The 14,924-nt window shown below is 31.5% G+C and overlaps 1 protein-coding gene across 1 annotated transcript in view; it reads left to right on the forward strand.

The window, feature by feature from the left end:
* Positions 1 to 10,089, forward strand: part of LOC122045500 (fumarate hydratase 1, mitochondrial-like) — a 29,034-nt gene extending 18,945 nt beyond the window's left edge. The window contains exons 13-17 of the mRNA XM_042605743.1: positions 7,115 to 7,210; positions 7,407 to 7,505; positions 7,596 to 7,625; positions 7,713 to 7,778; positions 9,671 to 10,089. Coding sequence (XP_042461677.1) covers positions 7,115 to 7,210; positions 7,407 to 7,505; positions 7,596 to 7,625; positions 7,713 to 7,778; positions 9,671 to 9,757 — 378 coding nt within the window. The 3' untranslated portion in view covers positions 9,758 to 10,089. The remainder of the gene's footprint in view (positions 1 to 7,114; positions 7,211 to 7,406; positions 7,506 to 7,595; positions 7,626 to 7,712; positions 7,779 to 9,670) is intronic.
* The last annotated feature ends 4,835 nt before the right edge of the window (positions 10,090 to 14,924 follow it).

Raw genomic sequence — 14,924 nt, forward strand, 5'->3', positions numbered from 1 at the left:
GTTTTAGATCGTTCCACATAATTTCTCTCGAAAATCTATCATAAACATTTTCTACGAGTATTATGGGCAAGGTTTAAAATTTCGATTCGTGCTGAGGTTTCGGTCCCAGACCGGAATGATACGGTTTCAGTATCGTATCGTGCCGTACAGATACAGTTTCGGTATTTTTTTTATTTATAGATAGTAAGTATTAGATAAATATATTTATTGTGTATAATTTAAAAATAAGTTATATATTGATTTTATATAAGTTTTCTATTATTAAACAACTTAATATTGTTATAAAAAATAATTAAATATAGTTTTCTTTTAAAAGAAATAATTGATGTGTAAATAACTCGAATTAAAATTGATACATCATAATATGTTACCTTACTAAAAGGAGTGACGCTAATCAAATGGAAGCAATGGTTTTTGTAATATTTTACTTAGATAACCTTTAGGGTGCGTTTGGTTCGGGGTTATTCTTGATAACCTTGGTTATCCATCCAAGGTTATCAACAAAAACCTTGTTTGATTTAGGTATTCGATAATTCCCGAGTATTGTTCCATGCCCGACACATCAGCAAAAGGGTCATGCAGCCCGGAATCGGAAAACCTCAGAAAACTAAGGTTTTTCTTGATTCTGGGGTTAACGAATTTTTTTTACCAAAAATATCCTCCGATAAGAAAAAACATGAAAAAAAGAGAAAAAAATGTAAAAAAAATATAAAAAAATGTAAAAAAATAAAAAAATGTTTTAAAAAATTTTAAAATTTAATTTTTAAAAAAATAAATAATTTTAAAAAAAATTAAAAATAAAAATTTTAAAAATGTTAAAAAAATTTAACATTTTTAAAAATTAATTTTTTTTAAAAAATAAAAATTTAAAATTTTTAAAAAATTTAAGAATTTAAAAAAAAAAATTTATAAAAATTAAAAATAAAATAAAATAAATAAATAAAAATTAAAATTTAAAAAATGTAAAAAAATAATAAATATAAATATATATAATATAAAAATATAAAAACATTAAAAAATAAAAAACACATAAAAAAGTAAAAAAATATACAAGAAAAAGAAAAGTAAAAAAACATTAAAAAATAAATAATAATAATAATAATAATAATAATATTATTATGTATAGTTAATTTTGTAACTGAGGGTAATACGGTAAAATATTAAAGTAGGGTATTCATTAAAATCTTCAAACAAACAAGTTTTTGTTGCATTACCTAAGTTGAACCAAACAACATTTGGTTATGTTTTATTCCCTATAACCTTGGTTATGTGATTACCTGGTAATCACATAACCAAGGTTATACATGATGACTTGAGCCAAACGCACCCTTATAGTTCTCTAATGTCCCGATTAAATAATCACAATTATATAAATTAATACAAAATACTATTTTATATATAATAATCACATAAATTAATTATTTGTTTATTTAATTAATTAATAATTTAAATAATATATATTTAAAATAGTAAAAAAAATTAGAATAGCAATTAAACATTAAAATAGTAAAAAATATAAAATAATTAAAATATTATATAAGAATATAAATTTGATTTATTAGAATTTTTATAAATTTTTTTTATTTTTTTAGAATTTTTAAGAATTTTTTAAATAGTAAAACAATTTCAGAATATTATTTAATACAATTTATTATTATTTTTTAAAATTTTAAATATATTTTTATATTTTATTGGGATAATTTAATTATGCTTTATGAAAGTCTCTTTAAAATATCATAATTAAGTGGGAGTGAGAATTGTTTGATTTATTTAAATGGTAATATTAATTATGCACAGTAAATCCCACGCCTGACGCTTGCGACTTGCCAGCGATTCCGCGACACCTTCGACTCCCCGCGGACGCCTCCGACGGCACTGGAGGCGTCCGGTGGCATCGGAGGCGTCCGACGACGCTTTCGGCAGTGCCGGAAGCGTCCCGTGATGCTTTCGGCGTCGCCAGAAACGTAGCATCGCGACGCCTCCGCCGCTCGCCATGCTTCAAGCGCCTCGTGACGTTTTCGGTGGCACCGGAAGCGTATGGCAACGCTGCCCATGCTGTCGTGCGGATGCGACGAAATCTTCGCTATTTTTGTGCCGGTTGCAGTGTGCGGGTGGAAAGGTAAGTTTTTCTTGTTCCGCTCGGCACGGAACGAAATTTTGAACATTGATTATGGGTAAGTCTTGTCTTTTTTTCTTAATACTTTTCAAGTAGTTGTCGGAGTAGATGTATAACTCTTATCATTGAGTATGTCGACATTAATTCAAATTGATTTACGATCACTTGAGTCTTTTAATCACTTTTTTTCTAAAATTTCATGGTATGACTAATTAATTTGATGTCATTATAGTTCACATAATTTTTTACGTCTCTTTTGTTTTTTATATAAGAGACTAGAATGCTTACCCTCTACTGATGAGATATTTGTTTTTGTTTTCAATATCAAGTTGAATACCTTCATAAGCCATTCAATATCTTGCTTTCTTAGACGCTTCCAAACTTGAATATCGTCCAACTGCTTTTTTATTTTGTATCTCATTTAATGCCTGTTCTACTTTTTGAAATTTAAATTCTCCAGTAAAAATTTAAATTTATATATTCCTTTAACCTACTTAAATTTTCTAATTTAAGTTATCCACTTAAACATTTATTAAAAATTAATGAAAATTCATTTTCTATATTTTTTTTATTTCTCATTCATCACTAGTATCCTATTGGTCATCTTAATGCATTTTATTTGTGTAAGATTTCTTATTTTGCTCTTTCTCATTTTGGTTATTCTATGGATATTTCTTTCCCCTTATTTTGTATCAACCTGTTGATACAAGCGTTCAAAAATTTCATTCTCGCCTTCACTTGCTACTGTCTTGGCCTCTTTCATAGAATTGCATACTTTACTTTTGAAGTTTTCTTTGTTCTTATAAGTTCTTCCGTACTTTCTCTTATATTTTCTCATTCAATCATTAAATTCTTTATTTGTTGGTATCCGTCCTCTTGATTCACTGAGTATCATTTTCAAATTTGATATTATCTTATCCCATATTATATTTGAATCGTATTTCTGCTAATAGTTGTGCTTCTATTATCTCTTTAAAGATTCTTTACATTCCATCCTTTAAATTTCACCACTTGATCCTAGCAGTGCTACATGTTTTACAGTTAACTTAAATGCTTATCTAACACTACTAACTTAGGTAAATAAGTTTTTTTCTGGGATAACCTTATAATCTTTATAATTTTTTTATGCCATTTCTTTACCAAAAGTAAAGCAATTTTCCACTTATTGCTCTCACTTTTGAATGTAACTAGGTGTTTCTTTCTTTTCTTGTAAGCTATTATAAGTTTGTATGCTATTGTAAAATCCAATATAATTTTTTCTTTTTTATTTCTTGTTAAAAAATCATAGCCCCCATGCACTATTATATTCCTTATTTCTTACTCCTATATACCTATTTAGATCTCCTTCTATTAAAATTATCTGGTTTGTCAGAATTTTTTTTATACTATCTCATTTAGGTCTTTCTAAAATTTATTCTTAGTGCCTTCATCTAATTTTGCTTAAGATCATATATGCTAATTACATTAATAATTTCTTTTATTATCACTATCTTTCCCCTTTTTAACTACTACTAATTCATCCTTAACGAACTATGTACAATAATATCTATTGAATTTCTTATTTTACTTTTTGCTTTGTACCCTAATTTAAAATCTAAGTTCTTTATCATCTTTGCCTTCTCTTTTACCCATTTTGTCTTATGTAATTATAAAATATTAATTCTTCTTTTAAGCATCATAGTTAATACCTCCATTGCTTTGCTAGTGAATATTCTTATATTCTATATTCTAAATATAAAAGAATCAATATTTATATAATGCTTGTTCTTTTCTAACTTAGAGTGTGAGAACTCTTGCATATTTAATACTCAAATTCTCAATATTCTATGTTGTAGTCGGACCTTGTAATTTATTCCTTTTAGGGAATAATCTAGTATTAGTATTATAGTTTGATGAATTTATACATAATATTTCCTTATGTTTTTCGATGATTGACAACTTAATGCAACCCTTCTATTTTATCCGAGTTTAGAGCTGGCTATGGCTGAGATTATTTTCCATTTGAGGGGTTTAATAGAGCATCAAATAAAGGGCAACCTGGTGCACGATGCACCTGCCATGCGGATCCTGGGGAAGGATCCATTGTATGCAGCCTTATCCTATTTTTTGCAAGAGGCTGTTTCACTAATAGAGCATCAAATAATTTTTAAAAAATATACGTTAAAATAATTTTGACAGATTCATTTTTTACCATTAAAATGATTGTTTAAAATTAAAATTTGATAATGAAATTGTTGATTTATATAATAATTTTGCAAAAGTTACTTCAAGTGCACCGTGCCATCTGCAGCAAAGTTATGGGAGCATATCTTTATCAGATACCATTGTTGAACCATAAGAGTGCTTTTTTAAATAAGCATTTTTTTAGAAAGCAACCCTGCTCACCCTAAATGAAGTATGTTCTCTAAAAGAAATGTTTACTTCTAAATGTTCATGGACACATTATGTGCTAAAGTGTCCTATCATGATTGATACAACAACAATAACTAAATTTTTATTCTATTAATAAGGCTAGCTATATGAATCCACCTGCGTCATAGACTTGATTTACTATTATATTCTCATTTATTTTTAAATGAATTTTATCCTATTTTATCATTGCTAATAAAGTCATTGTTGGTCTCCTTTTTTTTTTTATTAATGTGGGTAGTTATCGTGTTCTCACATCGTCTAATGAGATATTTATTGGATGTCTAAGTAGGTCTACATCCATTGTAAACACATCTCGTGAAGTTATCTCTCAATAGACGCAATTCTAACTTTCTCTTTAATATTCTTATTTCTTATCTTGTCTATTTTCATGTGTCTGCACATCCACCATAATATTCTTATCTCTACGGCTCTCATTTTTTTTTGCTTGTGTGTTCACTTCATAGCCTAACATTCAATTCCATATAAAATAGTAGGTCTAATTGCCCATTTGTAGAATGTTCTTTTAAATTTTAGAGGTTCCTAGTGACAAAGAATACTTGACGCCATATTTTATTTCAACCATCCTACTTGTATTCTATGTAAAACATCTCCATCAACCCTTCCATCCTTTTGGTAAAATGATCTTTGAAACTTAAAGCTCACAACTAACTCGACATCTCTTATTTTAACAATTATCTTGCTACGTCTAATGTTACTAAACTTAAATTCAATGTATTCGGACTTTACTAATCTTAAAACCTTTTACTTCTAGCATTTCTCTTCAAGATTTGTACTTGGTATTTACTACTTCATAAGTCTCATTGACTAAAACAATATCATCTCTATCAAACAATGTCATCCTATCATAAAAGGAATGCCATATGATCATTCACACTCCATGAAATAGACAAGTGTTAATAATGCTATTAAAAAAAAAAAAGGTGATTAGTGGAAATCAAATAGAACAATTTCATTCTCCTTATTCTCAACAATTAAATGGTTAATCAACTAATATATCCTTCACTATAAATTTTTTGTTGCAATTATAACCTCAGCTATCAGCTGTAACAATTTTTTCTCTCAACTATTAGTTATAACAATTTTCTTGTGCATAAATTTGGAACATACTGCAAATTTGGCCTATAATCTATAATTTGTTAAATTCAAGTTAAACTAATTAACTGTTAGCCTGACATCTTATCTTCATGGGATGTTGATAACACATATTCTGTTTTCACTCATGTCCAACTTCTCAATAAATAATTTTATGACTTTGTAATTCACTGCATTTAACAAGCCATGTAGGATGATTTAGAGACAAAGATCTCATTGGCTGAATGCGTATTTAGAAAGTGGGATATTACATGATATATTAATTACTTAATCCAAAATCTAATCATACCTTTGACAACTACTGTAGATATAAAATAAGCTAGATTCCTTCCCTGCTCTATGCCTTCCACCACTCTATTGCCAGTAACTTCACCTCTTTAAATTGATGATTCCAGTTATTCAATTCCCTTGAACCTTACCTGTTGATCTTATATTTGAAATTATAATTAGTGCTGATGCATAACAAAATCATCAGGTGTCTTAATAACTTGCTAATTAAGTATGCCATTAGTTTCTGAAACTTTTTGGAGAAATTGATGAGAGAAGTGCAGCATGCAATTTGGTTTTTTCAAGTTTCTCGTATTGGTTTGAATGAAGAGGATAAATTTTTGCTGCCCAAGGGAGACTTAAAAGCAGTTACCAAAGGCTGCTAGCAACGCGTTAACAGTTTAGTGGAGTGTCATGAGAGGACATGGATGCTTACATATTTTAAGAAAAAACAAAATATTCCTTTAGAAGTTATAATCTGCCTTTTTGTTAGCCATAATCAACTTGATTTATTTCATAAGTCATATATAACTTTTTGTAGATGATGATTCTTATCTGTTAGATGGACAAAATAAGAAATGAGAGCATTAGAGAGAAAGTCGGAGTTGCATCTATTGAGGAAAAATTCTGAGAGACATGTTTAAGATAGTATGGACATGTATTAGACGACCAATAAATGCTCCAGTTAGGCGATGTGAAACTATGATAAATATAAATATCAAACGAGGAAGAGGAAGACAAAAAAAGACTTGGTTAGCAACAATAAAACAAGATAAAATTTATTTAAATATAGATGATGATATAGTAGGAGATAGAGTTCAATGTCGTAAAAGGATTCATACAGCCGACCCCATCTAGTGGGAAAAAACTTGGTTGTTGTTGTTGTTGTATGATTCTTATCTGTTGTTAAAAAAAACGGGTAAACACATTTCTGACCTATAACTTCGTGCAATAGAGCACAAGTATTGGCTGGGTTTTCTGTAGGCACCCTTATTTTAGTCCAATTCTTCATGTTGGTTTGATAAAAATTTAGCAATAACATTTTTAAAGAATTTATTTAAGAATGTTTACATTGTTTCAAACATCAATGATGGCACTGTTTCTCACTGTCGTGATTATTCAATCCTTGGCTGTCTATGGTATTGCTGTGGTTTTCTGATATTTGTAGTAAGTAGTAACCTAAGTTTTTCTCTATTCTTTTGCCAGGTGATGGGAAATCATGTAGCTATAACTGTTGGTGGATCAAATGGTCATTTTGAGCTAAACGTTTTCAAGCCAATGATTGCTAGTGGTCTTCTTCGAGTATGCTTAGCTTTACCTTATCCGTAATTTTGTATATGCATTAATGATGCCAGTAAAATGCATAGTAACTTTTATTTAGTTGAGTAGCATCACCTATCAGAGAGAGAATTAAATAAAGCACTACTGGAATCACAGAAATGATTTCTTTTTGTTCCAAAGAAGAATTCTACTCTAATACATACTTTATTTTCAATAGTCTCTTAGATTACTAGGAGATGCTTCTGCATCCTTTGAAAAGAATTGTGTGAGAGGAATTCAAGCTAACCGTCAGAGAATTTCAAAGCTGTTGCATGAGGTGATCTTTCGATACTGATTCATCACATTATGCAATTCCATTTTATGCTACTTTCAAAATGACAATTTTCTGTCTCTGTGTGATTCTCAGTCCCTGATGCTGGTTACATCTCTAAACCCTGTAAGTGTACTGCACACTGTGCTCCACATTGCAGCTTAGTTGCTGCCTTGCTGGCTTGACACTTACCTTCAACCTTTCGTATTTCAGAAAATTGGCTATGATAAGGCCGCTGCTGTTGCCAAGAAAGCTCACAAGGAAGGGACAACGTTGAAGGTAAATGATAATTTGAAATTTCCAAAATTAGTCCATTTCTTGTTCTTCAAGCTAATTATGAGAAAGTTTTTAGTTTTTATTATACAAAGGGCTGATTATGAAAATTCAGCATCTTTGTTCTCATTAACTTGTACTCGAGTTACTTAGTACTTGATAGAACTAATTTCTTATTTGATTATACTACTAGCACAATAATACAACTTGCAAGGAGCACTATAAGACAATTAGAAAGAACTCTGTTCTATCAGACACTTATTTGAGTAGACACTTATTTGAGTACACTAGCAGCACCATAACAGAATCTTTATTTTATAAATCTCATATACTTTTCTAGGCATATTTTTATTTAATTTCTAGTGATGTGCATCTTATCTGTTACTCAGACGCCCAACTAGCCATATGCATTCATTCTGGTGTGGCTCAAGGGTACTTATACCATATTACCATGTCCCATGGTCCTTATGCCATTCCTAGTAAAACTTGTAATAGAAGGCTTTCTCAGTGCATAGGCCTTGGCTTAGTGTATTGTTTTTCACCTCTTGGCATGGTTCTCTAATTATCTGGTCCATATGCTTCTAAATTGGCAAACCTGTTTCTTAGTCAGTTGATCATTCCTCTTTGAGAATGTCCTTTTCTGATTAGTTCATCAATTTGGAACTTTAAATGAATGCAATTGTGTCTGTGCCATGCCATGTTCTTAGTGATATCAGAAATACTCTCTCTTATCCTTTTAGAATGCAAATCAAATTGGTTGTGGCTTAAACGATAACAGATTGCGATCATCGATTTCCTTTGAAGTTCCTGAGATTGTGGGGGCATTTGAAACTATTCCTTTACGCCTTCTCATTACAGATAGGCAAGTCTCGAATGCTTCTCTTCCTGTCAAAACCTCCTCTCCTCAACCATTTGGAGCTTCACCTCTGCGGCCTTAGAGTATCCACACCAGTTTCCTTATTCAAAATGCATAATTTAGGGTAAAAAAAATTATTTTATTAAATTTGGATATCTACTTTTCACTACATCATATATCAGCTTCCCTATTTTTTTTCTCTCCTTTATAATGTTTAGGGAATAAAATTCATTCCCTAAATTTAGAGAACTATCCCTAAATGTAAAATTTAGGGAATAGTTAGGGTAGCTAATGTAAAGGTTTTTTAGCTATCCTATCCAAAATTGAGGAAAAAATCATTGGATAGGTTAGCTGATGTGGATGTTCTTAGTTTGCATCACATTGTCTGTAGTAGTATCTAACTTTCTTAATGGGTCAGCATACTCCTTTATGAGCTTCTCATATAAAGTATGTGAGAAGTAGGATGATTTTAAGGCAAACTTGAAGGCAGTTAACAAGATAGTCATATTTGAGGTATAAAAACTGTCTAGCCACCTTGATGAATTATTTTAGAAATTCTAAAAGATGCTTATCACCTTGCTTTCATGTTATCAAACCACTATACTTTGAGCTATTTGGTTATTACCAAGGTAATAAGTTTTAAGACTGCAATTTCTCCTCTAGAAACTTAGCAAACCAATGGTTGTTATCTCTCACAACGTTGTCGGGAAATTGGACATATTTGGGCATTTAAAATTCTATACGACATTTGGAATTGAAAGCATTACTATATTTTAAAGTGTCTATTCTCCCACCATTTCATCTTCTCCTCTTCACCTATCGGCTCATGCACACCTCTGGTTGGTGTTCTTAACTCGGGTAGAAAATCCACTAGTTGATCAGCTGCAAAGGTTTTATATTTCATAGTGCTACTGGACTATTCTTAAAGGTAGAATTCTTCTATTGTTCAAGTCAATAAAGAAAAGTTTTTTCAATCTTGCGTTTTATATTAATTTGCCAACTAGTTTCTTTTCTTATTCTTAAACCGTCACCTTTGTTGCAGGACGCTGCCTTGAGCCTTAATGTACTCACAGAACAAGAGTTTGATGCGCTTGTTGTGCCGGAGAAGATGCTCGGACCCTCTGACTAACTACTTATAATCTTTGCTATCTATTCCATTATCTTGTAGGGAGCACCATTCCTACATGGCTTTGCTGGTAAGATGCACTAATGGTAAACAAACAATTGAAATTTTTTATTCTATCGAGTTGTATCTCTCTGATCGGGAACTGGTGTCCTGGCTTTTAAAGGTCAGATTGTGTCGAGTTACATAATTGTTTTTTTATGCTGGACAAATACTTTTGTACTGTTGGTTTGTCACGCCAACACGAGGGAGATTCTTTCTATTTGCAGTGCTCAAGAGAAATAAATTTCAGCACTCTTTATGATTCACACTCAATAAAGAGTACTGTTTCCTATAAACGCAGCAACACTGAATGGCCGCGTCTTTCTTTTCACATTTCCTTTTTTGTTTTTTGACTAGTGTCGGCTAAAAGTTGAATTCCCTTGTCCAAATCACTCTTTTGAGATGCTGTTTTGTGACTAGTTTCTCGCTTAACAGTTGAATTCCCTTGAGTTCTATGATATAGAAATTACATCAAAATCTTTTGAGATGCTGTTTTGTGATTAGTCTCTCCGGTAACACTCGAATTCCCTTGAGTTGTTCTATGATATAGAAATTACATCAAAATCTTTTGAGATGCTCGGTCAAAGTTCAATTTTGTTGTCATACTACTAAATTAAAATTGGGCTTCTTGTTTTAGGCCACTCGATTATAAGTTGCACCCTGTTGAACGGTCCAATAAAATATTAATGATCGCAAAAATATATTTGATGCTTTTTTCCGTTTCTCTCAACTATTTTATTTTATTTTATTTTTTACAAATGCTATCTTAAATATTTAAAATTTTTAATTTTAAGTAATTCATTATCTCTTATATAAAAAATAATTATTAAGATAATAGATGTTGAGTTATTTATAATTGAGAGTTTTAAGTTATTTAGGATATTTTTTTAAAAAGATAAATGGGTGGAGCATTATGTGTATTTGTGATTTGATCACGTAAGTCTAAGAAGAGTTACAGAGATAAGGATGTTAAAGTGTATGTATGAATATAAGAGAATGGATAAAATAAAAAATAAAAATATTAATAAAAAAATTTAGAATTGTATTTGTTAAGGGAAAATTTTGAAAAACACATTTAAGATGATATAAATATTTACTTAGACAACTAATAAATATTCTAGTTAGATAATATAAAATTATGATAAATTTAACATCAAATGCATAAGAGAAAAATTAGAGAAAACTTGATTAATAATAATAAAATATGATAAAATATATTTAAATAGAAATATTGATATAGTAAAAGATAAAGTCTAATAATGTAAGAGGATTTATATAGTCAATCTTAACTAATGTGATAAGATTGAATTGTTGTTGTTTTAATTTTCTGTTGTGCTCTTGTGCATGCTATTTAAATGCTAATGAAGTCACTAACTAATACGAAAGTGTTGCTCGCTAAGATGATGATCCTTGGTTTTGTTAACGCCATCAAGAATACTACACTGAGGGGAGAGTTTGATAGTGTCGCATGTGCATTCGTTATATGTGAATCAAAAAGTTCGTTGCCTAAATCGAACGAGGATGTGACTTATGCCCGATAAAGCTAACTTATCCTTCCATCTCATCTTCTGGGCTTCAGAGTTTCAGGTCATACGTGCACGTGTTTTATTTCTAGTGCTGTCAAATGGCGGGACGGGCCTCAGAGTCCGAGGTGCCGTTCATTCTACCAGATGAACTAATTTTATAATGATAATTTATAACATACATTAAAATTTAAATTGGGATGTAGTTCAGATGGTAGAGCGTTCGTTTTGCATGTAAAAGGTATGAGGATTGATATCCCATATCTCCTATGAATCATGTATTAGTTTTGTATGTTTTGTATGTGAAAGTTTACCTTGCCTTCCATCTTAGTTGCATTTCCCTTTTTATTTGCAAATTAAATATATATACAGGAATTCATTTATATATTAATCTGTTAATTTTTTTTAGAATTTAAAATTCAGACTTTAGTATTTTGGCGCCTAAAATTTAAACTTCAGTATTTAGGCTAAAAACGAAGTAATTTTTTTTTAAAAAAATATTAATACTAAAGATTTATGGATGATTGTGCGAAGTAATAATACTCTTTATAGATAATTTTATTATCCTACGTGCTCATTTATGAGAAATTTGTAAACATATGGTGTTAATTTTTTTTTAGAATTTAGAGTTTAGGTTAAAGGAAGTGAACATTTTTTTCAAATTAACACTAAATGATCATGGATTGCCTATATATGAGTGTGCATGATAACAAAACAATACAAATATAGTTTTGATATTCTACATACGCACATCTCTTGAGCATCCAACTTTTTTATAATTTAATTTCTTTTTTATACTTAATACTATAATCCAATTGCTACACTCAGAAGACAAATTCTTATTGCATAAGTGGGAGCTAAAAAAAATAAACAATAAAAATTAGTATTTCGCTGATTCCATGTGTCATCCATGGATGTCGTCTAGGCTAACATCCGTGTGTGTATAACGTCTTGATATTGATGGATCAAAAGCGCTAGAGGGGGGGGGGGGGTGAATAGCGCTCGTGGTTATTTTAACGATTTAAAACACAGAATAGAAACGCAGCGGAAAGTAAAATCAAACACACAGAGACGCAGGTGTTTTACTTCGTTCGGAGCCTATGGCGACTCCTACTCGAAGGCCCGCGGTCCTTGACTGCTTTCGGTGGGCAACAACTATATATCGGAAAGATTACAATTTGAATTACAATTAATGCAATAAGTAAACTAATACCGACAACAAAAGATCGAAGAGTCTGAGCTTCGGGTTGTCGACGTCGAGTAGTAGCACTTCAAGGTCGTCTCGTTGGCAGCACTTCACAAAAGAAAGCTTAGAATGTGTTGTTGTTTGGCTGCACCCTCGACCCTCTTTTTATATGACATTCCGGGCGCCTGGAGTGTGACGTGGCCAACCAACCAGGATGCTCCACGTGGCGAAGTCGCGGCAGGGATAAAACTTGGTCCCGGGCGCCCGGACCTGTTCTGGGCGCTTGGATCCATCCCGGGCGCCCGGACCACCTTTTTCCAGCAGGTTCCTCACCTGCAAAACCAGGTTAGTCCGAGTAAAATCCTCTGCAAGACAGTGTTAGAATATGATAAAACACAATAAGGAATAACTGACAGTCTTCGGACTGTCCGAGTCTGACTTCGGATTCCCAACCGGAAACCCTAGGTCGACCCGACGCCTACTGTTCCCTCTACGGGGAACGCATTCTCACCTACTCCCCTCAGGAGAGATTACCTGATGCCAGTCCGGTCCTCCAGACCGACTGGACTTTCCGCCTAGGGCTACCACCCCCTAGGACCTAGGGTTACCGCCCCTTAGGATTTTTCTCCACGTAGGGTTACCACCCCCTAGGACCTAAGGTTGCCGCCCCTTAGGGTTTTCCTCCACCTAGGGTTACCGCCCCCTAGGACCTAAGGTTGCCGTCCCTTAGGGTTTTCCTCCACCTAGGGTTACCGCCTCCTAGGACCTAAGGTTACCACCCCTTAGGGTTTTCCCTCACCTAGGGTTACCGCCCCCTAGGACCTAAGGTTACCACCCCTTAGGATTTTCCCTTTGCCTAACCGCAGCTAGGATTTTCCTGAAACACTTATTCAACACGTTAGATCACCACAAGCTTAACTTTGAATCCTTTTCCATTATCCAAACTAAGGTTCGATCGTCGGATGCTTCCCGCACCAACAGATATACTATGGATAGTACGCTATGCGACCGTTCGCGTCTGATTGGTCGAGGCACTTGGAATTGATCAAGGCGCCTCGATTTTTTTTTGATTTTTTAAAATTAAAAAAATTCATAAATCGTAAACCTTAAATATCCTAAATATATAAATTATCTAATTTTGTTTAATTTGAACATTATAATTTAACCTATAAATACTAAAGGCAAAATCTAATTAGTTTAAACTCGGAGCTAAACAAAATAAAATAAAAAAACACATATATTTCAATTGGGGTGCTTGGATCAATTTCATGTGCCCGACAACACATTCGTGGGCCGTTCCGCAGCAAACGATATATATATTTAAAATTTATTTCTTTTAGCTTTAGAGTTAAGTCATTTAGATTTTAACTTTAGGGGTTAGGGGTTAGGTTATAGTGTTCAAGCTAAAAAAAAAATTAAAATTAAAAAATTTTAAGTACTCACTATAATATAAAATTATGATAAATACAACATCAAATGCGTAAGAAAAAAATTAAGGAAAATTTGATTAATAATAATAAAATAAGATAAAATATATTTAAATAAAAATAATAATATTGTAAGAGATAAAGTTTAATAAGAAGATTTATAAAGTCAACCTTATATAATGTGATAAGATCCAATTGTTATTGTTTTAATTTTCTTTTGTGCTCTTGTGCATACTATTTAAATGCTAATGAAGTTACTAACTAATAGGAAAGTGTTGCTCGCTAAGACGGTGATCCTTGGTTTTGTTGTATACAGGTTAGGAAATCCATGATATATTTTGTATACATTGAAAATCGATCTTATAACTAATTCAGTAACATTCTATATAAAAGTACCAATTGTGTTAATTTTTGAAAACTCGTATAGTAAAAAAATGATTATATTCACCTCAGGCACTTTTCATAATCCGTCTCAAATTATATGAAGAGAGATAAATTATAGGATCAAATTTATATTTGATTATAAAGTAACTAAGGGGTGAAAATTTTTTTTCCCTGAAAACATATGGATCCATCAAGAATTAGTTTGCGGCGACTCATGAGTTTAAAGGGGTAGGAACACCGTTTGAGTCCATGTAAAAAAAAATAGAATTCTTTTATTGTCTTTCAATAAATATGTATATTTTTGCTACTATTAATTTGATTACTTATTTATATCATAGTACTTTAAATTATAATTTTTTATTGCCCTATTCACTCTCTCTTCCAGTGTCATATTCAATCTCACACAAATAAGTTAATTTTAAATTTGTGTAACTTAAGTCGACTTTTTGCAAAAAAAAAAATGCTATATTGTCACCTAGAACTCGAACAGCATAACTAAGGATATAGAACAACTTTAAAGGTCCAAGAAACATAATTGAAAAGTCATCTTAGAAATTATGTTAATATAATATAATAATTTTGGTTAAAACTATTACATTATCTTTTAGAAT

The sequence above is a fragment of the Zingiber officinale genome, chromosome 2B (genome assembly GCF_018446385.1).
Source record: "Zingiber officinale cultivar Zhangliang chromosome 2B, Zo_v1.1, whole genome shotgun sequence".
In the NCBI taxonomy this organism is placed as follows: Eukaryota; Viridiplantae; Streptophyta; class Magnoliopsida; order Zingiberales; family Zingiberaceae; genus Zingiber; species Zingiber officinale.